Below are 27,976 nucleotides of genomic sequence, written 5' to 3'. Positions count from 1 at the left end.
GTGTGTGTGTGTGAGAGAGCGTGTTTGTGCACACATTAGTGCATGCATTCTTACAGTATGTGCCCCTTAACCCTCAGCCTCGTCAGCTGCCCAGTGAGGGTAACAACCACTCTGTGTTTTTCGGCTCTGCCTTGCTGCAGTCCCTCCTTCGTTATTCCCATTTTTGCCTCAACAAAACACTTTCTTGCTTGCGTGTTTTCTGTCTTTTCTATTAATCGCTTTGTGTTGTTTTTTACTGTTGTCCTTTCTTTCCATTCATTCTACACAGTTCTAATTCTGCCAAATGTATTTTCTCTCCCTTTCTTCTTTCCTCATCTGTCACTCTTTTCTCTTTTTCTTTTGTTACTGAATACACTGTCTTTCACCCTTCTCATTTTTCTTCCTCTAATCCTGTATTATTTTTCATTTTCTCTTCTTCCCCAGTGATTGTCCGCAGCCAGCCCGTCTTACTCTTTGTTTATACTTCCAGGATGCTTTCGTGGTTTGCAGTAGCAGTCATAGTAGTAGCAGGAGTGGTAATAGTAGTAGAGAGGAGCCAGTAATTCCTGCCCGCCACTGCTTCTAGCCACTGCTAACCTCAGAATCAGCAACACACTGACCACAGTGACCTCCCACACACTACTTGAGTCTGCATGCATTTGTGTGTGTGAGTGCACAGTATGTTGTGCAGTATGGTGAGTGTGTGTCTAATTTTGGGACAGGGACAGTGTAATCTGCACAAATTTATGTTCTCATTCTCTTACTCAGTCAGTGTATTGTCTCAACAAATAAGTGAATAGCCAATGGCTAAAAAAGGTTCACATTTGCATTACTCATGTTTGGTTTCTGTTACACATTATCCCCAAAGCTTGTAGAAAACATGCCAAACTATGCATATGTGTGCCTTTGGTGATGACATTTGAAAATGAAAGCAGCTGTTTATCAAACAGTATGTACAAAACAATAAAAGAGAAATGCAGAGGGTTACATAGAATTGACACCCGTGTCAATAAATGGCTGAATGTATGGCTGGTCTACACTCCTAGCTCTTTGTGGTCTCTTTGTGTTATATTTTAATTGTTACTTACCACCTGTACTTAAATCTCACTCAGTGTTTAAAGAGTCAATTTTAAAAAGTTGTGATAGATGGTTGGATTTTTGACCAAATCCTACAATCTTAGTCTTTACATTGACATGAGCATACATAATCTGTATGTTTTTGTATTGTATTTTTCAGCTTTTCCCTGTTGATGATAGCTTTATTGGATTTTGATTCATGCACTCACGTCCCCAATGGACCTGAGTCTTTCAATTTGAACTGATGTATTTATAGCTTAGTACACAGTGATGAGTCACAGAGAGCTCTTAAACCTACAGATGGTACAACTCTGACTGGGGGAATATGACCCAATGATCTCTTGTCCATGTACTGTAAATATTGCCCATATTATTACTATGTGATTGTGAGAATAAGATGTTTAATACCTACATATCAGAATCAGAATCAGAATGAGAATCAGAAATACTTTAATAATCCCCGTGGGGAAATTACTTACTTAATGTGTGTTTATGTGTTTGCATGTGCACGTGCCTGCTTGCATGCATGCCTGTGTGTGTGCTTTTTCTGTTTCCACTCTTTGTCTCGTTTATTAAACCGAAATTAGAGGTTTTTGTTGCGTCCTTGCATCCATGACATGGCAGTAAACCCTCCAGACGACACACAGAAAGGCCGGGATGCTCCAGATTTAGAGTAACTTTAGACAGCTCATTATAAAAGATTGATGATTTTGCCTGTCCATTTCTTTTAAACACAGCCAGTGGTCGAAATGCTTCAAAGCCTGTTTATTCCTGCTTGTGTGATTTGCCTAAAAGTGAATTGTAGCTGAGCAATATTTGATTTATTGATTTTAGGTCAATGACATCCACCACAATCACTACACAATGATCTAAAATGGTCTTGAGGACAATCGGTTTTGTTTTCTTTGCCATATCAGAGTGACAGCTACAGTAAGCATGAGCGAATCAATAAATTTTCCTTAATTTTAGCCAGGCTTAGCTGTTGACTGGCCTCAGTTTTTTCATATTAAAAGGCTTTTCCTGAACATTGTCCCTCCTAAACGAACCATTCAGGCACAAGTGTAGGATCCACAACCAAGTTGGCAAAAGGAAGGCCAGTGCTATTAACATTCTACAATATAAACTCTTTTGCCCTGCAGAGCAGGAAGGCTTGAGCTTAATTTTGGTTCTTGCACTTGCTTCCCTTTTTTAGTGCCTCGAGAAATGCTGAATTTTGAAAGGCAAAACATCAAGGTCATTTAAATCAGCATAAAATTGGCATTTCCACCAGTGATGGATTCGGCTTTAATGCAGCTACCACAGCTGGCTTTCTGGCCACAGAGCTCTGTGGTGGTCCGGACGAGGACAAGAGGAGGGGGGGTCTGGTAGAAGTTGGTTGGTGGTGGTCACCAGACGTGCTCTAGATGATTGCTGGGTGATATATGAGCTGTGACATAACTTTAGCATGACAGATATAGGGAGAAAAGAACAGAGGAAGAGGAAGAGAGAGAGTGAACGATATAATGAGCAGAATGAAAAATGAAAGAGAGAAGGAATATAAAGGTTGAGGGGAAAAGTGACAGAAAAAAGGAAATAAAGAGATTGAGAGTGTGGGGTGGACCTCAGTGCCCAGAAACACAACTGGCCATTGGTTCTCTTTATTAAACCCAGCTTTTGCACCTAATTGAGTGTCAGGTTAGAGACACACACACACACACACACACATAAAGAAATGTGGATATGCACAGATGCATGCCCACCTCCATCTTTAGCAAATCCTATATGTACTCCTGAACTCACAGCATACGATCCCATTTAAGGCAAATGACGGCAAGAATGTTTGGATACAGCGAGCCTATGCTCTCACTGCATAGCGACTAGAAGCATGTTGATAATAATAGCCCAGGACTTGTGCTCTCACTCATAACAGTATCATTATTAAAACAAGTCTTTTGTTTTTACAAGTTCCCCCTACACATACAACGGGGAATGGGGTGGTTGGGAGAAAAATAGAGAAAAAAAAGGTGGAAAAAAAGACTCAAGACTATTCAAGGTTGTGTCAGGGAGACTTATTTATACTTTTCTTCACACTGATATTTCCCATTGCTTGGAAACAAATGCAATCTTTTAGAAGACCATGTCAACAACAATTTTTACGCATTTTTGCACTGCATGAAAAAGGCTTCTCATGTCATGGCCAGCAGTTCACATCCCTGTGATCTAACTGCCTTCAGGAGCATGGGTCTGACGCAAATCCCCCTGTGACGCTGCAGCATAATAAGTGTTGGTAATAGCTCTGTGTTATTGGAGGGGAAAAAGTGTCCATTTTCATATCACTCTGTCGCCTCCGTAAACTAATCCCTGGTATGCTGTGCGTTTAATGTTGTCTGGTCCCAGAACTTACCCGTCTATCTTTTCACCCTCCGTGGTGTTTCTCTCTCATTTGTCGATGGTGCAGCTGTTAGTAGCACAGTCCTGGCTATGAGACTGAACAGGGGAGGTTGCTCTCCGCTCAGTTTTCCACTGTTTTCCTGTGCAGATTTTGGCTGACATGGTCTTCTTACTCACAACCTTAATGTCTCCAATCTATTAATCAAGACAAGCCAGAGGAACATGCAGCTTTGCCCTGTCATATAATGGGGCCCATACACTTAGCTCATGGAGATTATTTTGATAGTCCTTTTTCATTGTTCCACAATGAAAGTGAAAGAAGGAAGGACATAAGCCTTTTTTCATGGTCTGTGGTTGTCACAAATGTCAGTAAAGAGATGGGAAGCTTAATGAAAACCCTGAGATGTCTGTTTCAGCGTGGCCTGGCCCCTCAATCAAGTATCCATATTTCTTTGAAGAGGTAACTTATTGGTTTGAGAGAAATTTCTGCCTGTCTACTTGTCTGCTTCACGGATTGACATCAGGGCAGGAAGAAAGCAGGAGGGAAAGGAAAGAAAGAGGGCTTTTTCATCCATACGCAACCTTATTTCTGACATTAAAAACACGTTGTGTCAGCATCAGAGAACCGATAAATAAATCTTGGATGGAACTTGAGACGGCTCTTGTCAATGAAAACTTCAATGAGCTACAGACGGCCCTCGCTCCACTCCTGGCAGATTGTGATGATGTTTTAAGTCAATCCAGACTCAGGCCTTCCTCTTTTCTTTTGTCTTCCTGAAGCTCTCTGCTCTTTCTCTGTCGCTTACTTCACTCCAGAGCTAATGAGAGAAGCCAGTGGAGTCGATGCAAAACAGAAGTTTGTTGTGTTGTGTTGTGTTGTCCCACAACTGCACATCAGATTACATGGATATTTATATGTTTAATGGGATGATAGGAACATAAAGTGCCTGAGGTCTGCTCCCCCATCAAACAACATCTCAAGCTGAGTCGAGACTTTCACCAAACAACGGTTTGCACATGCACACAGATAAAAAAATAAAAAAACATCATATACACACCCACACACGTCTCCCCCTCGTGGTTGGTACTTCAGACTCTCATCAGGGGACATCAGGCTTGTCATTTCTCACCATGATTCTCCGTTCATCATTCGATTTTTCCTCACACATCCACTGGCTTCTGGCGAAAGACGATATTTAAAAGACATCAGAAGTCAACTGAGAGTGTGCCAAGGATTTTCTTTCCCCTGTTTGTTTGAATAGTAGCCCACTTTTCTGTCATGGGAAATAAGATGTGATTCCAGGCATGTTGGATGACATGGATGATCCCAGAACAGAATCTGGAAGCCCCAGTTTCACGTCCAACTTCTTATTTTTGCTCTCTGATATGAATCATTGATGGTTTCTCAGAGGCATCTTTCCACTCACCACTAAATCCAATATACCATTGGCACGGCATAGCACTTAAATTGGTAGTTGATCTCAAAGATTTTTCATGCATTTTAGAAACCTGGCTGGTTGTTGGTAGTTGTGTGGGGCAGTTTCAGTTAGCTGGCCAAGCCTGGGTAGAGCAGAGTTTCTGTAGATTTAAGCTTTCGTCAGTTAAAGCTGGAACACTCGACTCCGACTCTCCCCCATGGGGGTTAAACTGAAATATGATATGAAAGCCCCCTGCGGCCGAGGTTTATGAAACATTACCATGGTAAAGGCTTGTAGGCCCATACAATGTGTCATCAATAGATAATGCGTTAAACAGACTAAGGAGAACAAGTCAAGGTGTGCAAAGTACATGGTAAGGTAGAAATTGGTGTGTTTTATATTATAGTGAAGGCTCTACATTTACAGATAATATTATTCACTCTAATGAATGAATAATATAGCTGTTGCGCTATGAGGAAAGCACCAGGAGCATTACTAAAAGCTATTAAAGTAGAGACTCAACATGAGCCTTTACTTAGACCCAAAAGTAAAATAATGGTGTGAAGAATAAGAATCATAAGGTGTACATTACATATAGCACAAATAGTTAAATCGAAGTAATTAAGTAGCTTGATAACTGTCGAACATGTTTAAAAAGTTCACATTCACACAAAGCAAAAGATCATCACTGAGACATGAAACAAAATGCACTGTAAGTAGATTGGGCTTTAAAGCACCCACAGCAGACTGCTCTGAATGTTACTAAGCCTTGAATCAATGACAGCCCCAAATAAATCTGTTTGTATTTATGTCATCTGGTAGTGTCTGAGAGCTGGTTCCCTGCTGTGAGCCAACCGTCCCATCTAAGTGTAGTGACTAGTGCCGACTGAGCACATAGCTCCACGTCACAAGGCCATAAATTTCCACTGTAACTCCCATTGAAGTGCCTCAGCAGCACCAAAACCCCAGTCACGTCTTGGCTACCACCACACACAGACACAGTCAGCCTCTGCAAAGCTGAGACATAAATATTGATCTCAGTGGATTATTGATAAACAAGAACTCTCTGCTTGGTTTCTCTTTAATTCTCTTCCATAAGGGGGGGGGGCTTGAGAAGAGTGAGTGTGAGTTTTAGAGTCACAGAGATCTTGAGAGTCAGAAAGAGAGCAGTAATCCAGAGTTACATTTCAGTGACGGAGAGGCTGGTTTAGCGTCATTAGCTGCGGTCTGTAGTTTCGAGCATCTCTCTCATGGTGGAACCGCACTGGTATTCCATCCTGGCTGCTACTTCAAAGCCAGAATGCCCCCATTTCTTATGTTAACCAAATTTGTCAGGGCAGCATTAGGCTGGGGATATGGGAGATTGAGAGGCAGGCCCTCTCATCCAGAACTGTGTTTTAATGGCGTATCTCACCACCGGCTAATCGTCTCCTTACAAGTGGCAATGCGGGAATCCTCTATGTCACAGCATGTTCCTCTATCACTCTTCGCCTATCTGTCGCTCCCCTTTTCTCCTACTCCCTCTCATCTTTCTCTGTTTTATAACTCTTTCACTCTGTTTTGCTCTACATCTCGATATATCTTCTCCCCCCTCCCTCTCTTTCACAGTCTTCCAAACCCCACTGCCTAGGCCCATTAGTGTTGCCCAAATTGCTTCCGCATGAAGACTCCTTAATTGTGGTAATTCGGTGGCAGAGAGAACCAAGGTTTCAATGTGCGGAGAACATGTGTCACTGCTTTAGTGGGCAGACGGAAAGGCAGGCAGCACCTGGAGGGGATGGTAATCATGGAAATTAGACCCCCAGCCTCCGCTACCACCAGCACTTACACCCCATCACTGTCTTTCTACTACGACCCTTATAGTATAGGCAGCGAGTACCACTTGCATGTACCCCACCACTCTACCCTCTACCCAGTGTGCTAAAAGCACCTATACTGGGATCCCTCATAGGGGGCATTTCTCTCTCTGTGTGTGTGTGTGTAGACTAGGGCTGCAACTAACAATTATTTTCATTATCAGTTAATCTGCTGATTATTTACTAGATTCCTTGGTTAATTGTTTGGTCTACAAATTGTCAGAAAATAGTGAAAGTTTCCATACCAGTTTCTAGGTCCAAGGTGATGTCTTCAAATGTCTTGTTTTGTCAGTCCAAATCTCACAGACAGATATTCAGTTTAATGCAATATAAAACAGGCAAAAGCAAAAAAAAAAATCCCTATTTTGCATTAATCATTTATGAAAACTTGGTGATTATTTTTCTGCCGATCAACAGATTAGTTGACTTATCGCTGCAGCTCTAATGTAGACACTTGTTTGTTTGCCTCTTACTCTGTCTGTCTACCCAGCTGCATTGAGAGGGTTCTTTAGTTAAAGGTCTTGCCTCTGGACATGTAGGTGTAGAAGAACTGACTGTTGATGGAGGTTTCTACTTACTTGAATAAACCAAACTCTGGCCGTGTGTGTGGTTATTTAGCAATGGTAGCTATCACATGTAAACTGCCCAGTTTCATTAATTTAAAAACATTTGCTGCTACTTGAAATAAAATGAAACACTTCCTGTGTGCAAGTTTTCCTGCAAACCCCATAAGCCATGCAAAGTGTAAGGTCATCAAATTTACTGGAACTGCTTTTATGTAGTGACTGTAGGCTGATTTACTGTTTTTGTCAGTTGCTGTTAGAAAGTAGCAAAATGGAAACCGTTTTCTATGAAAAAGTCACAAACTCTCTTCAAGGGACTGGTAAAAAACATTGAATGCATTCTTAAGGTTTACCTTTAGGACTCTTTAGTCTCCACTATCCTAGGAATCATCTTCTGGTAGTATAAAAAGGAGATTTTGTTAAATGTGATGAGTCTCCCCTGTAGACTTGTGTTTACCCACTGCCATATCTGCTCTCTTCTCAGCTTTAACTGCAGGACAAACCACTACTGGTTCACCTTGTCTGTTTCCCTGTCTCACTCTCTGCATGTGTCTGTATTTTTGCTGTGTTTCAGTACTGGGCTAGATGCCAGCAGACCTCCTGCTCCTACTTACTGCTTCTACTTCAGCCCCTCCTGACTTAGGAGAGACAGTTATTGTTTCTGCATCAGCACTTAATGGCTCAGCTGGCTGCTTTTGGTCTACCCAACTTGTCTACCTCTTTTTTTTTTTCTGTCAGACCCCTAGCTGCTGTGGGCCCATTGCCAGACTTGGAGCTTTAAGTACTTTAGGTTCTCCTTCCTGCTCTGTCTGTCTTTGTCTGTCTACCTGCCCATTAGGGTTTGGCGATACTGTACATCCTCTTGTCAGCTGATCGTCATCACATATAAAACTGATCCCTTATGCATTAATTCGTGCCAGGGGACTTTTTTTCTGAAAAGTAGTGGAACTCTTCACTCATGACTTTAATGTGATTGTGTGGAGTAGAGGTGTAAACTTAAACTTTAATAGCTGTTTTAGCACAAGTCACAGTGTGTATGCTGTACTGTACCTCCTCCTCTTATCTGCTTCAACCTTCGTTTTGGTCTTATAGTATGCATCAACCAAATGCCAGATATTGTTAGTTCTTAGGCCTCACCTCCAGAAGTTGAGGCAGTTACAAATTCTGTATAAGCTCTTAATGGGGTTTCTCTGGATGTTTTATAAAGTTCAAGAGCATACATCAAAAAACATATTCCTTCCCCTTCTTCATATAACTTCTCATAACGTTTCAGTGTTCCCATGTGAATGTCCTGGCTTATTTGAAATTTAAAAGAAAACTTTTCCATAGGATTAGAAATGAAAATCGCCTACTATTGCTGAGGTATTATCACAAGTGTTTTGTGAATGTACGCTAAACACTGTGCTTCTTGTTTTAAAATGTAGATTCGCCTGGTCTAGCATTATAGGCGAACAACTTTCCCATACCATTCCTCAAAGCAATGAGAGCAGGACATGTTGGAATGTGTAAAACATGGCTTTCAAGTCTGCAGATGTCCTGCGCACACACACACACACATCCACACACGCAAAGACATACTGAGACATGTGCACGCCAACTATTGAGGTATGCAGAAAGCAAAAAAGGACCCTCCACATCCCATACCGCCCCATCAATGTGTGCTTTTTCATTTTTCCTTTCTTATTTCTTTACTGACTATCCATATCTTGTTCCCTTCGTATTTTCCACACTCTCCTCAGCGTTCAGGATGGCAAATCCAGCTGCCCATGGGTGCCCTCACAGTGTTTGATGGAGTGCCGTAGCCTTTGGCCCCTAGCTGTGTGTTTATGTACTTCTTGCACCTGCCCTTGCTTGAAGAGTAACAGCACCACACACATTCACTCACTAAGTCACACACAGTAACACGGAAACAACACACACGCCTGGCTGTAATACACACACTAATGCATCTTGCATACATAAACCAAACTGAATACCACTGCTAAGTCGACAAACTACCAGCCATTGTGCTTTTCCTCTTCCTGTGTACCCCAGTTTTTTATAGTCTTAACAGCTGGACAAAACATTGTCCAGAGCCCCCCCACGCAACAACCAGCACCCCAGCAGGTGCACCATGCCCTTTAGGACATCTACGTGGGCAACAGGGGATATGTTATAGTGATACCCCTAGTGCCATTTATCAAAGAGCAAGTAGAGTAGAGGGAATGGCCCCTGTCATGTTCCAGATTGGCTTGCTCTTTTAACATCTCCATCTTTTCCAGAAAGAATGAAGGACTCAAGGGAACACTCAGTATATGTGGAGGCCTACTCATCACCGCTGCAATCATTTTTCCTGGTCACAGGATCTGGATATCCATTCTCTACAATGGTCTGTTCTTAGGGTTGATGGGTCATGTGTTTTCAGGTTCACTGGGACACACTCAATAATGTAGCCAAATGTCTGGTACAGTCCTTTTATGGCAAATATATGTAAGCTATATTGTTTCCAGGAAGCCTAGCTTTTATGTAGTGCCTGTGTCATTCTCTATCTTTCCCTCTGGTACTGGATCACATCAAATAACCCAAATGTCTCTGTGTGTACATATGTGTGTATCTGTATGTGCATGAGCTTGCACTTACATGCTTTTCAAACAGTAAATATGGTGATTTTTATTTGGTAAACAGATAAATGAGATGATGATTAAATTCATCTCAAACATTGTGAAAATTAAAAAAAATTCCAAACCACTTCTTTAACAGTTTTCTAAAACAGTATACTATGTTGTGAGAATCTGGCCTTGAGTAAGATATCGATTGTTTATTTGGGCCCTGGGATGAAATAACTCACATAAAGCAGTTGCACACTTTATATAGAACATCTGTCCTATAGACAGAGGGAGCTGATAGAGAAACAGGTAACCAAAGCCACAGAGAGACGCACAGCTCTGCTCAGTTTGACCTGCAGATGTATTAAGTAGCAGGCAGGGAGACACAGGGAGGGTTATTAACGTTCCCATCTTCCATCTGGGCTGATAGAGGGCCTCTCAGACAGCAGGTGAAGAGGTTGCTGGGTAATTTGTCTGAGAGAGAGAAAGAAGGGAAGTCAGTGGTTAGGGATTTTAGCAATTGCCAGTAATTCCCTTGGTTAAATGTGCTGTCTGTGTATATGCATCCACTTGAATCCCGGCTGTATCCACACCGGCCTGCTGTTTTACATTAAAACTACCTTTAAAATATAAATTTATGTTGATTTGGGATTAACAACTGCAAACAATACATGCTAATTTTGGTGTAAAACAAGATATTGATAGTCCAGATTTTGGATTACCTAAGTAAGTAAAAATTTGACCAGTAGCAGTTTGACTGAACAGAGGGAAAAGATAAGGGAGTAAATGAAGTTTGGGAGAGAAAAATGGAAGAAGAACGAAATGGAAGCAGAATAGTCAGAGAGGAAGTGGACGTGGAAAGCTTATAGATGACAAGACCAGCTTTTTTCTCATCGCTTCAGGAGCTGTTGTGCTTTCATAGCCTCTCTGGTAGCACCGCTCATCTGTGTCTTATTAATACAAAACACACGGGTAGGCGATAAATCCCTGGTAACCAATCCATCTGTTTCAATTATTCTTCATCAATTTTTATGTATTTGTGTTTATATTTTCTTTTGAGTTTGTCTTTGCTGTTTGTTCTGCCTCTGTGATTTGTTGATCTTAGAGTCAGTGGGCCAGCATTTGACAGAAAAAGCCCCACTGGGTTGTAAACTTAGTCAAAAAGCGCTATGGACACTTGTAGGAAATGAAGTGCTATCACTGTAAGAGGGGATTATTTTGAGAAGTAAAGCCTTATTGGAACAGGTGATGTAAGAATTTAATGTGATTCCCTCGGACAGTTCCAGCTCACTGGAAGAATGTAGCATGTGATGGATGGATCCTCCTCTCCTCTCTCAACAGGCGGTTTGGCACAGAACTCCCTAAACTCTACAGTATCTTTTAGCCATCCAGCTATTTCTCCCTCCTCCTCCTGTTATGTGTTTGAAATAGCCTCTCACCATAGAAATAACATTGACATATCATAATGGCGAGTATGTAATTCCCCCCCCCTTACCACAGTGCAAACTGTTTCATTTTGGAAAGATGGCAGACGGAAGGTTCTTCCACACTAGGCTGCCATTAAGAGAAATAATCATAGAGTGAAGAGCACTTGAGGCTCCTGTGATGTAATGCTGGTGTTAGGTGAGTTGTAGCTGACACTAAGCTGGATGCCGACATAACCGTATTAGATATTGTTTTGGAAAGATATATCCTTTATATTGGGCTGCTACTCATATTCCTAATAGTCCCTGTTATTTAATTTAAAATGTTCAAGTCATTCAACCTAGTGGATTTACTGGGAACTTGTAAAACAGTTAGAACAAGCACTTGACAATTTAAGGGTTTTTATCTCTTTTAATATCCTTCCTGGGCACCTTTTAAAAGCAATATGGCTGTAATGTCGGAACTTTGCTGTAGTGTATCCAAACTCCCATCAATATACTGCGAATGTTTTCACAGGAAGCTTTCTAATTCCAGAGGGAAAACACAAATAAAATGTGCCCCTTGTAAGCTTTCAGATCCTGTCAGCTTTTACTCACAGATAAATACACACATAAAAGTAAAATAAATTTACTAGGGACTGAAGTCAGGTGCTAATAAAGGCATATCGTACATTACAGTAAAATGTGTTATATGGATTGTAGCTTTGGGGGACTGTTCACTTGTTTTAACAAATGTTTACAGCTTTATTTGACATATTTATCATGGCATAGGGACACAACCACAGGTTAACCTTGGAAACAGAGGGCACCACTACTATCCCTACCAGAGCTTAGATAAACACAACACACTCTGCCTGGTGATACCTGTGTTTAAGAGCACCTGGTTTCTCAGAACTTTGGGAGGGACGGAGAGGTAAAGAAAGGGGTCAAGAACAATTAAAGGCCAATCAAGTGTTTAACGAAGCCACGGCAGCGGTGTTTAAACCTGCCGGACTGCACTTCATTTTCACTTTGTTTTTTTTGTTTTATTAGGTGTGAAGTCTCCAGGCCCGTCACCGACTCTCGAGGGCTCGGTCCAAAACCTGGAGCTGAAGTTCTGCAGCCGTGCGACGGTGAAATGCGCCTCAGGAACCGTGGGAGCTGTAAAAGTGTGCGCCAGGACCCCAGGTGTGTGCAGCTGTGCCCTGTTAAAACTTTACTGCCTGTGTAGGAGGGAGAGAGTGAGACCGACTAGACTCTTCTTTTACTTTCTTTAACTTATACGTTTACACACTCCTCTCTGTCTCTCTTCCTCTCTTTTTCCCGCTCAGTCTTTGTCTTGATTTCTTTCCAGCTGTGTGATTCAGTTGCTGTTTTCTCCTGGGGCGCTGTCATTGGGCTCTGGCCATGTCTTTGATGGCAAGGATGTTATTAGAGCTAGTGTCATAGCACAGAGTTCACAAGGTCAAACTGCACTGCACTGCAATGATGTCAGGCAGATTATAAGATCTATTGCAGCTGTCAATATAGAAATACAGAGAAAAAAAGCATGTGCAATTAATTTTCTTATTTCAAAATTAACATCTATATATATATATACATATTTGTTGCAACACACTGCAGTTTCGACATGAATAATATGTTCTCTTTGTGCTGATGGACAGACTTCTTGATTTTCTGACAAATGCTACAATTAGTTTTAACATGATTACTTTATTATTAAAAGCCTTTAGGCACAAAGTTTCAATATTTTGTGTACCCCTATTATCATTTAGTCTGGGACACTAAAACATATGGATGACTTATACACGTGTGCAGTGAGAAAAAGGCTGTCTGTGAAGCATTCGAGAAGAGCTCTTGCTTTTATATTTTGTATCTTCTTGGCCACATTATTAAAGATTATTATTATTATATATTTTTTTTCATCTGAGGATGTGAGTTATTTGTATTGATTTTGATCACTAGGTATTTTGTACTATGCTAATTAGCCTCTAACTCTTGTCTCTTAGGTTCAGGAGAGGGGGTTAAGGAGAAGCTGGTTCCTCTGATTCAAGGCCCATCTGACACCAAAGAACTCCATATGAGCCGCTGGCTTAACGAGATTCGCAAGCCTGAATCTTTGCTGGCCCCTGACCTGCTGGCGTTTTCTGTTCAAGTCCCTCAGCAAGGAGATGATTGTAGGAACTCAGGTAGAAGCTGCTGAAATGTTTTACGTGCATACACTACAGTCTCTCTTCTCCTCTCCCCTTCGCTTGCTTTTCATCTATCAAAGTACATTATTCTGTGGTACAATTTCTTACTGAACCTGTGTATTTTCTAAATCACAAATCACCATCCTGTGTTGATATATTAGTTTTTTAGCTCATTTTCCGGACGTGGTTGTGGTGTTTGGACTTGTTACAGGCACTGGTAGTCCATATTCCATCTCAATTATTGGTGATCTAATGCAAGAGTCTCGGTTTGTTTAGGTCGTCATATTTTCCTTCCTCCCATAATGTCACGCAATGCCCCCTTTCAGTTATTTGTTTAGTAAAGCCGATAAGTGTTTTCCACTCCAGTATCCTTGAGGCAGGGTTGGCAACTCTTCTTCTCTTTGCAGGCAGCATGAGTTCTCTAAACAGCAGTTAGTCTCTGTCAGCGCTGGGCTGAGCTGGCTAACAACAGCTAACCACTGGAGGATTGCTGTTGAAGGCTGCACTGATGTCAGGTTGCAATTTTTGATTGCGTCCTTAGACCACAGATTATATTTCTGGTGTCAGTGCGAGTGTGTTGGTGTGTGCGTGTGTGTTTAGAGGGAGGGTGTGGGGATTATTCAGTAGCCCTTCCAGAAGACAAAAAAATGTTCAAATCAGTTTCCAAAACTCAAAGTGGTGTAGTACTTGATTTAGTAAGTTGGATATTTAATGACTACAACTCTGTGCGTCTCATGTATCTACAGCAGTAGCCAGGTATGTCCTCATCTATACGGCATGGTCTCCAATGTTCTTTCAAGCAGAGATGGCTCCTGTAGTCTTCTGTGAATGAGGCCATGAATATCAGTATGTCATCACTAGCCTTTTCTCCCCACCTGCAACTGCAGCTAGTTCTCCTATCAAGCAGCTCTACTGGGCTCCCAGGGAAGATTGAAAGTAGATGTACTTGACAGTCTCTCCTATGTCATGGCCTTCAATTGCTCCCAAGTCTCTAAAAGCCCACAAAAGATGAGTCTCTCAAAGTCTCAAAGTACACTCTGGGCTGTTATCCCGCAGCCCCCTCCTGCCCAACAGCAGATACAGGAGAAGCCTGGGGTGACAGTGTAAAACAATACACCTCCAGTATTTGTTTTCAGAGTTGTCTACAGAGTCACAACTGTACATCACTTTTAATGCAGGGCTGCGGAGATTCATCGTGTGGCCTTGACTTACACAAACCCCCAAACCAGGCCCTGAATCACATCAGGCTCCTGGGCCTTAAACATGTCAGCGCTAAGATGGCGATAGAGCAGGCCTCAGGTGGTTTCAGACTGTGAGGAGAAGATACAGCTGTAGCTTAGGGGCGTAGTGAAGTAAGAAGATAAGTACGGTTTTGAGACAGTGGATTTGGGAGGTCATCCCAAACCTGGAATTCCATTGCTGTTTGAATGACACCCAGTCAATCACTGTCCCATTGCTAGCGAACAGAGCACCAAGGCACTGCTATAAATTGAAAATGTAAGGCAGGGAAAAGCTTACATTTCATAGGCAACTCACGGTTTGATAAATGTGAGGACAGCCGTTGAATAAATTTCCTGAAAGTTGCAATGACATAAGAGTACATTTTAAAATCAACGTTGTATTTCTGACAAGGGGTTGTTCCACCCTTTACAGCCTCACCGACATAGATAGATATTTTTAGGAACTCTGGTAAATTCTATTTAGTGCACAGCCTCAGACTATTACTTTGATTTAGAGAGCATATTATTTCAGCAAAGCAATGGCTCATAAAGACAGTACATATTTTTGAATATTAAAACCTGATCTGAACACAAACCAGAAGACCAAAAGGAAGCAAAAAGAGGGGGAGAGGGAAAGAAGATGAAGGTGAAAGTGTGGTGGGGGGGCTGACTCCCAGAAGCACTGCATATATCTCCAGCAGATGTGGAGCAGTGGAGGCCTGCACTCTTTCTCATCACTGCCTCACTACTCCTCTTTTTTCCACTCTTCTGTTCTTTGTTTCTTGCTTTCTCTCTCGCTGTCTGCATCTCTCCTCTGTCTCTCAACCTTCCTTTTAATCTCACATCTAGAATACTCATGCATACAGTTTCTTAGAAGTCTGACAAAAGATAAATTTCTAATTGGCTGCTGGTAGGTACAAACGAACAAACCTTTATGAATAAAAGTAATTTCAATAAAAAAAATTTTGTTATATTTTGAACACAAAGGGCCACACAACAACTCACACACACAGTATTTCTGCCAGAAATTTTGCTTTTATCTGCCATATACCTGTCAATACAGTCAAAACTGTAGACAGCAGCGTGGCTTGACACTAACAGTTTCACCAGACTGAAACATTTCTCTCTCTGTGCGTGTGTGTTGTGTCAAATATGCTGCTGAAGGAAGAGCTTGCAAAGTGTGTCTCTCTCTCTCTGTGTGTGTGTGGTGTGTGGCTGTGGCGCTGTGCTGTGTCGTCTGTGCTGTGTGCTGGTGCGCTGTGTGTGTGTGTGGTGCGTGTGCGTGTGCGTGTGCACGCGCACACAGGCATTTTTTGGGTGTCTACTTATAGGTCTGTGTTTTGTATGGTGGTCAGGCTTACATCAAAGCTTTTGGTCAGTCCACATGTCCCGTGTCCCTGCTGTCATCCAGAGGGTGACTGGGAGCCTGTTAGAGCAGTGTTAATGGAATGATGGATGCAACGCCTCATTCAGCCAGAGATGAAAGGTGGAGTAGCACCACGCAGAATGGGCTGCACCCTTTGCTCCCATAGGACCGACTTAGAGGTTCAACATTTTGTGATCATGACATTTCTGAATTGTTGGAGCACTTGGCCTTGGCATCAAACACATTTTATTCGTCCCATGTGGCTCTGTTGATTCCATTTAGCAAATTCTTAAAGCGTGATCATTATACATCGAGCGTAGGACTTGGGTAGGGGTGTAAGAGAAAAGCTAACTCCTTACACCATAGACATACTGAAAACATTAGGATATAATGAGCCACAATCAACTTTTATATTCTATTTTACATTTGATTAGTCGCTTCTGGTTTTTGTAGGGATGCAACGCAAAGCACACCAGTCCTGTGGGATCTGTCCGCCCAATTCTCCAAGCATAATATTTATTTAAGGAAGAAAGCGGGAGATTATTGGTAATCGACATCAAGCTACCAACGTGTAGTCACAGAAGTGTTTGAATATATATACTCACACGCCATGGTGCTTTCACATACATATAGCTTATTTCCATGTACTGGTGTGTGTGATTGACTGCAGTGGATTATAAATTGAGAGAAGCCTTGCCTTGCACTGTTTCCCCACTGGTCATGTATGTGTGATCTCTGTGTTGTCTCATTTCTTAGAGGATGTGACAGGCTCTGGAAATTGCCAGCACTTTCCTTATGGATCCTTTAATTCATCCCAGAAGGCATTCCTCCATTTATTCCATTTTCCCTTTTTTTAGAGCTCACAAAGGCCCATATCTCTGAGGTCACTTGTGATACAATATATTTGGACTAATAGACAGCTAAATTCTATACTAATGGCCAATCGTGCAAGTCTACAGCACTTTTGCCTTGGCCTCTTTTGTATGACACATTTTTCTGCCTGAAATAATTTTAGAAACCTCAAAGCAACCTCAAATGGGGAATGTTACTTTTCGCTGTTCTGAAGTAATGATATATTGAATAATTGAATGCATAGTCCTGCAATTTAATGGCAACTTTGACACATGTTTTAATCTTCACTCCGTCTCACTCGCTCTTTCATGAAAAGTTAATTCACCAAGGAGATAAGTTCCTTTAAATGTTGCCAGTGACATCTGTTTTCTGTCTAATTGTTTACCAGTGAATTAAAACAAAATTCCAATTTACTTAGAAAATGAAGCGATTGGGTTGGGTGACTAGGGGTGGCGGTTGGAGGGAGTCCATATACACTTGTAGCACTCCTGCAGATCCAGACTAATGTGTTTTCATTTAACAGAGCTGAGGTTGGAACATTCTAATAAATTAAACACAATTAAAGGCGTGGGTTTGAACGCAGAAGAACTAAGCAGTTCTGCTTTGAAATGTCCTCTTTTATAGATCCAAAGGCCTATATATAATTTCATATCTTGCCATTAACCCTTTGCATTACAACGTGACAGTCCCAGATGATTTCTCCTAATTGAGCAGTCGGTCCAGATGGACCCAACAACGATATGATTTTTTTGGCAGTGGCAGAGTACCACTAGAGCCAAGTATTCTCTGAATATTTTTGTTTTTCATTTTCTTTCTTTTCACAAGAACCAAACATGATTCATGTGTGTGCTCTATTATGACACAATGAATAGTCAAAAATCAATGCCATTATTAAATAACATGAAAAAACATAGTGAGGGATGAAGCACAATAGAAGAAAGTGAGTCAGCTATAGGAGGAGACCGAGTCAAGTAGCTCAGGGGGTGAGGCAGTTGCTTTTAAGTCAAAGCAGGCAGCAGTCTGGGTTGGCAGGCTGCATCAGAAGGGCATAGGTTAGTCTTCCACATGGACCCAGCTGAGAGCCAGGGACATATCATCCTTCTGATGCCTGTATTCCTTGACTGGTATTAGATCTATAAATTATCTGTAAATTTAATCAGAGTAGAGCAATGCCTTAAGGTTCACTAGGACCAGAAATCCTTTGCCATGTCATACAGAATGACCTTCAGTGCTACACTAAGTGTAAATTATCAGTGCTACTCAAGAGACAGCTTGATCATTTTGATCCCTGGACAGTGGCTGGCTGGCTGGCTGAATGACTATTCTCCTTGGCTTGGTCTTGGGCCTGTCACTGCTGATGGATGGGAAAGACTAAGGGGGCCTTGGACGGGGCCAGTGCGAGGGAGTGGAGGGCTAGAGGGCGTGTGAGGAGCTGGGGTTTATGCTGAACCTCAGGGCGAGCGGCAGCCTGCAGGTGTTCCCCCCCTCCCCACCGTCCACCACCCCGACTTGCACCAGAGGAGGAGGGACCAAGAGGGTCGGGTGGGCTTTGTGATCATAGAGAAGACAAAAAGAGAGAGAGAGTGAGGGATAGCATGTGTTTTCCCCAGGCACGCCAGCAGCTGCGAGACAATGATTTATGCTTTTCTCAGAACTCTGGGATCTCAAAATGTTACATTTAATCAAGCACACTGAGAGCAGAGCAAATGTTAAAGATGTTCCCTATAAAGCCCTCCAGTTTTGATCTCTTTACCATACCATGGGAGCTGTGGGAATAGGGGAACAAAGTGATCTTTAATCTTAATTTAAACATATTGGAGAGAATTATGAAAGCTACATGGAATTAATCCTTGGAGAATTCCCCGGCCGCTGTAATTCTAAACATATTTAGTTCTTTAATAGATATTAAAGCTGTTTTCTACTCAATTACTGTTTTCATATTAGACAGATGGAAGGAAGAAAGATTTGAGTGTTTGAGTCCACTGAACGAGTGCATAGTTAATCTACAGTTATTAGCTATATGTGTGTCTATATTTAAGCATCTCTGCTTGTTTATATGGTGACACATCCATACCGTCGTGTGTGTGCATGTGTGTGTCTGTTTCTGTGTGTGTGTCTGTTTCTGTGTGTGTGTCTGTGTCCTAAGAGACCTGTCCACAGCAGTCAGAAACAGGTGGGATCTTACAGTACTCCGGGCCTGTAGAGCCAAAGACTAATGAGAGCAGGTGGGAATGAAGCGCCACCTGACTTTGATCTGACCATTTCACACAAACACATGCACACACACGTGCATGCCGTACACTCACTGAGCAGTGCGTGCACATACACAAGCATGTACACACATAGAAACATTTGCGCTCTCTTTGCCTCCTCTGAAACCGTAGCCTTTGAATGGGCTGCACTGACACCGTAGATGGGGTGTGAATTTTGGGATCTCCCTTGATAGCCTCCTCCATTACAATCTTTCAAAGGCCTGCCGTACTTTCATATGTCCATCTATCATGCTCTTTTTCCCTCCTTTGCATGTGTTCCCTCACTCCATTGAGTGTTAAATCAACAGTCTGGCTTTGTCTCAGGCAGCAGCTTGATGGCTTTAGGCTGCTGGCCTGAACTTTCTCTGGCTAATAGACCTACAGTAGACAAAATGGTACTAAAAATACATTTATTGTACGTCCTTGTGAGAAAACACAAGAGGCAATCTCTTAAATTAATCTTGCGAGTGATGTGACCAGCTTTGTAGCTGTAGGTACCTGACCAAAACTTAATTTGAAGTGATTCTGAACACCTGAGAGCCAATGTCTGAAAGTATATATATTTATACATATATATTCAAAAAGTCAAAATACCCACTAGATTTTGCAGCATACAGATTCAAATGTGTTCACACTCAATTTTAGATTGAATTCAGGAGCATGAACTTAGACCATAAGATGTTGTTTATTTGGTTAAGCACCCTGTAACTTCCTCAACAATCTATTTAATCTTCAAGGCAGCCGCTCTCATCATGTCTCGTCAGTCAGTGTGTGTGAAGCAGAGCAGGTAATGTGCAGATTAGACCCGAGGGAACCCACTCAGAGCTGGCTATTGAGGTCAATCATGGCCCATTACTAGAGCTGTTCATCTGTGAAGTGTTGGGCTACTTAGGCCACTCTCACAGTGCTTAAAGCCCGGCTGGAGTGTGAGGCTGAGGGGCAAGGGGCAGAGATTGGGTACAAGGGGATAAAGGCTGAGGCTAGAGATGGGGTTTGGTGAGGAGTGTGACTGGGGCTAAAGCTGCTGTTCAGGCTAGCCTCCACTCTTACATGATATCACAGCTCCCATGCGGCCGTTTGGCTTTGGCCATTTTGTGTGTTTCCTGAGAATTATTCAGTTTCAGATTCAAAATGGACAGAGGTTTGGGTTCGTGCTAAGACTGGAGAATAGATGAGAGCAAATGACACTTTAATTATCCCTGTGGGGAGGCTGGTCATAGCAACAGTAAAGTACACCAAACAGAAAATAGAATATAAATAGCAAATTAGGAAGTCAGGGAGTGTCAAACATAATACAGCCAACATTACACAAGCAACACCAGAACAAGTAATGTAAACATTTAATCATTTATAGCCAATTAGTAGGGACGTGTTCTCTCTAGGACAGGATTGAAGCTGCAAAAACCCAGGACTAACTGCAGTTTAGGGGAACACAGTGGTCAACTTACAGGCTTTTCTGGTGTTAGCTGTCAGTGTAAGCCATCATGGTGGTGTATAAGTGAGTCAGATAGAGATGAAGATTTAGCCTTTGAGTGTGAAGAGAGGTCATTCTGGGTCACTGCTGTTTCACTTCTAAAAGTTGGCGTCTAGATAGGGCAGGGCCAGAGGAAAAGAGGGAAAGTAATGAGCCCTTTTTCACCGTGTGAAAGTGGAGACAATATTAGCTCATCAGTTTCATTAAGATGATCTGTGTAAAGACCTAATGACTGCCTTTAATGGCTGTACGAGGCCCTCTTATTACAATTAGTGTAAACTTAATTTCCACATTACATTTTAAAATGCCATTTTTAGGTCAAAAGTTTGTTATCCATGTTGAAATACCAAAACAGACAAAAGCCAGTTTTTGAAAATTTTTAACAAATCTGTTTTCACAGGTCAAAAAGGCCAGCTTAGCACAGATGGAAGACCTTTTGTGTCTTTGTCAACAGATGAGTAGCATCTCATGTAATGTTTTAATGTTCTATTCAAACTGAGACAACACCTGAAGTCATTTTGTTTCTACGGCTTTCCCTGCATTTTTAGTTTTCTTCTTTGTGCGGGTGGGGGGAGATGCTTGCCGCTGGTTACTCAGCAGCTGGAAAATAGTAATCTAGCTTGTCAGCTACTGGGCGTAATGTAAATCCCAGGGCACCCTGATTCATTTCCCACTAAGGTGCAATTCATTTTTAATGTTTGTCAGCGAGACAATCAGTGAAGAGCCTAACACAAGCCCACTAAAAAGCCCCCCCTCCCCCAGTTCTATACGCTCCCATCATTTCAAATTCCCATGTGACTGCAGAGTTATTACAATGAGTAATTACAAGTTAAGCTCTTTAGAGAGAGAGAGGGAGAGAGAGTAAGAGCACAAAGTTCCCCCAAACTCCAAGTACTTTGCCAGCTGTATCCTTATTCCTTATCCTTCATTCATCATTAGCGAGTAAAGAAGAATAGAAGGAAAGGTAATTAGTGTAGTTTTCACCAATTTTAAAGCAGAAACACAGTGCATGTTGGGTTTGTGCTGGGAATGGGAGAGGGCATACTGACTCTTGGCTAAAGTGGACAGCGGTAATCCTTGGTTCACTGTGTAGCATACAAGCTGTTTACACTTCATCCAGTTCTGGGCTGGATAGCAGGGGTGGAGGAGGTCAATTTAGTTAACCTTATCTAATTGAATGTTGTCACTGGATCAAAGGTCGCCACATTCCACACAGTCGGATCAAACATCACACAGCACAATCAAAACAATTGGCTTCCCTGGCTCACCTAATCAGGGGCTTGGGGTTTTATTCTCACAAATTAGAGGGGATAATGTCCAGACTGACTGCGGAGGGCAAGAACACTGTCTTAAGTTATGCGCATTTGAATTAGTTTATTTAGATTTAGTTGTACTGGTACTGTGCTTTTACGTTTTAAACTATCAAATATACTTTATACTACTATATTTTAGTTGGTAAAGTAGCTTCAAATGACATTATTTGATGCATAATTAATTAAAAACTTATTTTACTTTTTATGTCACTGATGATGTTTTTAATACCTTCTCTTTTTATGCTTCATGATAAACTGTACAGATGTGCTGATGCGTGATCTGTGGTTTAACAGTTGCCCTATGATAAAGTATTTCCCTTTCTAATGTGTCTTCATCTTTGCTGACAGAGGCAAACATTAATTTGTGGTGGGTCCCTGTTCATCACATCGCTTAGTTTATCAGTGTCACTGTCTGTCTGTGAGCCATGCTTCTGTCTTTCATCTCTCATTATTGCTGTTCCAACTTTGAGTGAGATCAACCACCACCTCCTCACATTATTAGAGGTTGGTTACTGATTCATACTCTGCCAGTCCTAAAGTCACATACAGGCTAACCAGAGTTCAGGCAGATGCCGCATCGGCCTAGCAAAGCAGTATTGAAGCAAGCTGGCTGGAGTTCTGTGCCGGTAGCCAAACCAATATGTGTCTCGCCGCATGAGTGCCCATCAGAAAACACGCGGTGGGCGTGGGAAGGGGATGAGAGCCCATTAGCTTCTTCACAGCTCAGCTGCCGCAACGCACCTCCTCCCTTGTACCATGCCCTTCCCTCATCTCTTCTTCCATTCCCCCCTACACTCCTCCACATACACTCCCCTCCTGTTCTGTGCTCCACACGCATTTTCCCAGGCTGCACTGTTGCCCAAATGAGTCAGTGTGCGCACAGTGGGCAAAGCTTTACCACACAGAACTGCAGCAGCACTCTCGCTCGAAAAAAAGGGGGAAATATTAAAAGTGAGTGGGCTAAGGACAGACCCACATAAAGCAGAAGTGGTGAGGATGAAAAGATGAATAGGGGGTTGAGGGCAAAGAGGAGTTGAAATGCATTGTAGGGGCAAGAAGAGGTATGATGGGGGGAGTGTAGCTGTTGCTGATGTAGAGATTATTACTGCAGTACTGTGTTAAGATGTAATTAATTAAACTAATTGTGGTTATGAGGTTGTGGTGTAGGTTTGGTCGGGATGGTGGTGGCGGTGAGAGAGATTTCTCACAGAATAAAAAAGGCAAAGTAATTAACAGAATCAGCCGGCAGGAACCAGACCCAAGTGGAGGAGGGGGTTCAGTGAGGCTCAGTCAAGAATGGAATGTGACACGACCCACACTAATGTTGAATTCTCCCATATAACTATAATTCTTACACACTCTCATTCACACACACAGAAGACTCTCAATAGTACCAATTACAAGGTCCTTGGCTCTTTTTCAGGGTTGGCTCGTGTTCAGAAACACTGTTGCAGTCAGTATAGAGCACAGTTTAGCCTCATTTGTTTCTTAGAGGAAAATTGAAGAGAAGGACAGAGAGTAGATTATGCAAGGTTTTGTTTACTGCATACCCTGGCCCTCTGTTGTTCAAATTGTATTTCTTTCAATCGTCCAAAACCACTGTGATTTGTCCCAGTGACAGACAGACTGAAGAATGGCTTCTCAGAGTCGTCACTCTATCGTCACATATTTATCCCCTAAATATGGAAACAGTTCCCACTTCTTAGAGTTCTGTGACTTTTTTTGTTTTTTACTCAGAGCTCTCATTTATCTTCAGACCCCCCTTCAGACCACACAGGAACATCTTTGGTGTCATTTCCCATAAAAGAACCAAGAGTCACGCTGAGATGTCTAACTGTATGCAGGTTTAACCAGCTCACTACAGTAGAATGAGTGGCAGCGGAAATGAAACAGAATTAAAGCTGCGATCTGTAACTTTCTGCACATTCAAACTGCAGAAAGAATGACAAGAGCATGTGTATGTACTTGTGTTTCAGCTTGTGGTTGCAAGAAATATCATCGACTGACCAGCTTACATGTAAAGGATATATTTTTCCAGTGATGAAGTTAGACATCACAATGTGGAGATTATATTCTGCCTTTGGATTAATGCACACATGGATAAAATGATAAATCCAAATGAACAGATTTTAATCACAATAGAGGGATTTATTGCCTACTTGTTTTCTAGCTACACCTCTCTTTTTAAAGATTAGATTGGCCATCAGCGGTTCAATTGCAAGCTTTTACTTATAACAATGTAACTGGCCAGCAGCCCCCAACAGCTGTAGGATTAGACTGTGTGATTGATGTCTGTGGAGCACAGTGTGGATGAGGTGAGACTTTCATAAAATGCCTGTTAATGCTTTATTTCAGTCTACTGAGGATAGGGTCATGTGGTTCCAGAATTCCAATCAAACGTGGAAATGTTTCATTTAAATTCATTATACACACTTACACACACACACACACTCCTTAGTCAAAGTGTATTTGCAGGATTTATAGGAAGACATAAAGTAGGAAATCTGTGTGTATTTTAAGATGTCCAAGTTTGAAATGAATGACATCATTTAGTATTTTTCCTACATTTTTTATGTATGTGACTTTCGTCACATACTAACTTCTCTATTTTTAGTGAGTATGTTATAATTCACTTTTCTTCATTGCATTTCCCACAATATAATTTAAAAAAATGTTTGAAAAAAAATGCTTTTGGTTTCTGCGTTGCATCAACTGGTCCATTTCTTACACCACTGCCAGATAGATCATCAGTAAGAAAAATATCTCACGTGGATTTCAATTGCCCTCAACATTTAGCTTGTTTAGATTTTATATAAGGTCGTTTTTGAAGATAAATGCTATACTGTACATTAATCTCTCTACAGGCTCTGGCTGTGACATTTTTGCCTTGATGTCTAAAGTTTTCCACTATGCAGATTCATGTCACAATAATCGTTAAGATCAGTTACATTAAAGACCAAAACATTTAAACTCATACAACCATTCTCCTTAAATGTCTTGCTTATTTAACTTCTGCTTTGCTTTCGTTGGAAGTCTAAGTGACGAATGGCACATATAATTCTCTGAATTGGGCGATCCAATTTGTTGTGATTCACACTTCTCTGAATGTTTGCAGATTTTAATTTTTTTAATTTTCATTCATGTTACTCCAGACAGACTCACACAGTTTGCTCAGAGGCACACATCATTGGACTTCATTGTTTATTAACTTTCTACCTTGTAGTTAGTTTTTAATGTATGACCTTTTTGATGTTGGCTAGGTGAAAGATGCTGTAAAGTGGCTACAGCCATGTTTTCCACGTGCATTTCCACATGTAGGTTGTAGCTTTACATATAGCAGGCTACATCGTTCTGCGTGCTGTATAAAAATAAAGGGATACAGTTTAAGATGATGCATGGCAGAAAGGCTGACAGACATACAAATCAGCACAGTAGATTAACAAGTCATTAAACACAGATGCAGGCATTTGACTTCTGTTTTTGTTCTTAGTATTCCTCTTCTGCAGTTTTACCTGACATTTGTTCTTTTTTCTTCTTTTCTTTTCTTTTCTTTTCTTTTTCTCTTTTTGGAGAGACCTCAGTACCACAATAGAAACAAACCTGAAGTTTGTAAAGTGACCTCTGCTGCAGACATCCACACAGTAATAGATAGCACATTGAGAATTATACAGGAAAGGATAATAAAAAAGACACAGTGTCTTTATTAACGTGATCTGGAGCCTCCACACTATGCTGACCTTGGTGTCACAGTGTGACTGAGGTGGTTTAGCTCAGCTCTGATCAATAATAGCTAGAGGGAGTGGGTGCTCAGTAGCCTGGTTTATGTCAGTTTACCCACTCTGCTCCCCACTGCTGACCTGGGACGGCAGAGTCTGAATCAAGAACTGCTGCTCCTGCTGTTTTTCTTTTGGGTTCTCTCTACAGTGGTTACATTTATAAGTCCGTATTAATATTCCTTTGTGGATTTTATGGGTATTCTTGAGGCATAAAAGTTATTTGTCAACAGCATCAACAAAAACAACATTTTTTAATAAATAATCAGGCTTTTTAGATTCTAAATTTAACATTCTTAAAAATAACTTAGATAGCACATCGAATTAGCATTTATATTTTCCAAGCTTTTGGGAAGAATTAGTTTTATATCATTTGGACAAGTAAATAGAAACATTTATTGTTTTTCTTTCTTTGCTTTTTTCTTACTCACTCAAACACATACACTCTCTCTCTCTCCTCTCTCTCTCTCCTCTCTTCTCTCTCTCGTCTCCTCTCTCTCTCTCATCTCTCTCTCTCTCACACACACACACACTCTAACAGACATAAGATCTTACCAACAGGAGTGCAGACCTGTAAGTGGTGTTATTTGTCAGTGATTTAGTGTGTCCATCTGCACTCCAAGTAGAGTATACAGACCAGGTCCAGATCCCTGTGCTGGCCTGGCCTGCACCATAACCCCCGTCCTCCTCTCCATCACTCTCTCTGCTCTTTACTTGGGTCATCACACCCCTTCACCCTCCCTCTGTGACTCTCTCTTCTTCTTTCCTTTTACACCCTCCGCCCATATGCTCTTTTTCCCCCCTAAAATCTTAAAACTGATCCTGGCCCCAGTCTTTTACCCCTAACCCTCTCACCCCACTTAACCTTCATTCACTCTCCTGCCAGGCTGGGCAGGAATGTTAATGGAAGCTGTCGATGGGAACAGATTTGGAAGGTGATTGGGAGATCCATCCAGGCCAGGCTCTAGTGACAGAGGCTCTGGCCCAGAGAGAGTTATGGTGTCTTGGGTGAGGAGAGCATCCAGCTCCCTTGGCCCCCTCAGCCTCTCCTGGTAACATGAGCTGGAGTGTGTCTGAAGGCCTTGTGGCTGGTCATCTTCAAATCTACTAAACTTTTATTGCCACTTGTCATACTCCACGCCCTTTTTTTGTTCTCTTTTTTTGCTTGTTTTTCTTTCGCTCCCAAACAAGTGCAGTCATAACCTTATTGCCCTACCTTTTGTGCTGATGTCAATTTTACACAAAGAATACACCAAATGATGCTAATGTGTAGCTTCTCCGCCTCTGTTTACCTTTCTCTAACCTTGTGCCTTCCCTCTAACCTGTGTTTCAAATGTATCAGTTGCTCTGGACTTATCAGCAAAATCAGCATTCTGGGGTTACTGCCACCCTCTGCTTCTCTGGGACTTCTTTTATTTTCACAGGAAGAGAAATAATAAGGTCCAAAGAGCCCTGCCCAAAACCAAAAGGTTGTCATTATGTCATGACTCATAAACACACTTTTTGACATCTAGATCTCTGTGAGATCAGAGAGGGAGAGGGAGAGGGAGAGGGAGAGGGATGGAGACTGGCCGACCTGGCAACACACTCATTACGAAAATTAATAAGGAAAACATTTTACCACGAAATATGATCTGGTGTTTTGAAAGCTGTGGCTAATGTGTGTCTGTACCCACAGTGTGTATTAGCTTAATCAGCTCTCAGACTGCACAAACTGTCTGGACTGGGATGGAGGTTTGACACCCAGCCTAGGGGCTACATCCTTGCTTCTGTGAGTTTCACAGCCAAGGTGCAGACTTCGCTCCGGGGCCTCGGACCTCAGAGCCTCCTGTCAGCTCTGTGGTTGACAGCACCATTAAGGAAAGGAGGTCAAGTCCTCTGACATAGGCTTCATAACCGTATGAATGTGTATGCACTTGCTTCGAGTGGTTTCTTGCATGTGTTATGTGTGAATGTATTTGAGACTGAAGTGAAGTATGGCCTAAGCAGGAGCTGTTCTGGGATCAAGATGTTCCTGATACAGTTTCCAGCACTTTCTGTCCTGCTGGGGAAGAAAAAGGCGTAAAAACATTCCCCTGAATTAGGAGGCACACTTGCCAGTAACCAGCAGGCAGCTAATTTATCTGATTGAAGGCGAGATGAAAGCAGTGGGGTGCACTTAAAGCTCCCTGCTGTTGTCTGACTGTGTGTGTGCTTATGTGTTTGCAGGAAGAATGGGAAGTGTGAAGGTATTTTGTACCCATGTGTTGAACTGTATGTTAAACTGCTACAGATGGTAAGAGT

At 41.9% G+C, this 27,976-nt stretch overlaps 1 protein-coding gene across 4 annotated transcripts in view; it reads left to right on the top strand.

The window, feature by feature from the left end:
- LOC118336017 (vacuolar protein sorting-associated protein 13B-like) overlaps positions 1-27,976 on the top strand; it is a 313,914-nt gene that overhangs the window by 74,301 nt on the left and 211,637 nt on the right. For all 4 annotated transcript variants that reach the window (XR_004797093.1, XM_035672549.1, XM_035672551.1 and 1 more), the window contains 2 exons: positions 12,305-12,439; positions 13,261-13,440. Coding sequence is in view for 3 of the 4 variants with exons in the window: in XM_035672549.1 (XP_035528442.1) it covers positions 12,305-12,439; positions 13,261-13,440 (315 nt within the window). In the remaining variant the exon portion in view is untranslated. The remainder of the gene's footprint in view (positions 1-12,304; positions 12,440-13,260; positions 13,441-27,976) is intronic.

This window comes from Morone saxatilis, unplaced genomic scaffold (genome assembly GCF_004916995.1).
Source record: "Morone saxatilis isolate NCDOM2014 unplaced genomic scaffold, NCSU_SB_2.0 Contig24, whole genome shotgun sequence".
Taxonomy (NCBI): Eukaryota; Metazoa; Chordata; class Actinopteri; family Moronidae; genus Morone; species Morone saxatilis.
This window is presented reverse-complemented; position numbering and strand designations above follow the sequence as displayed.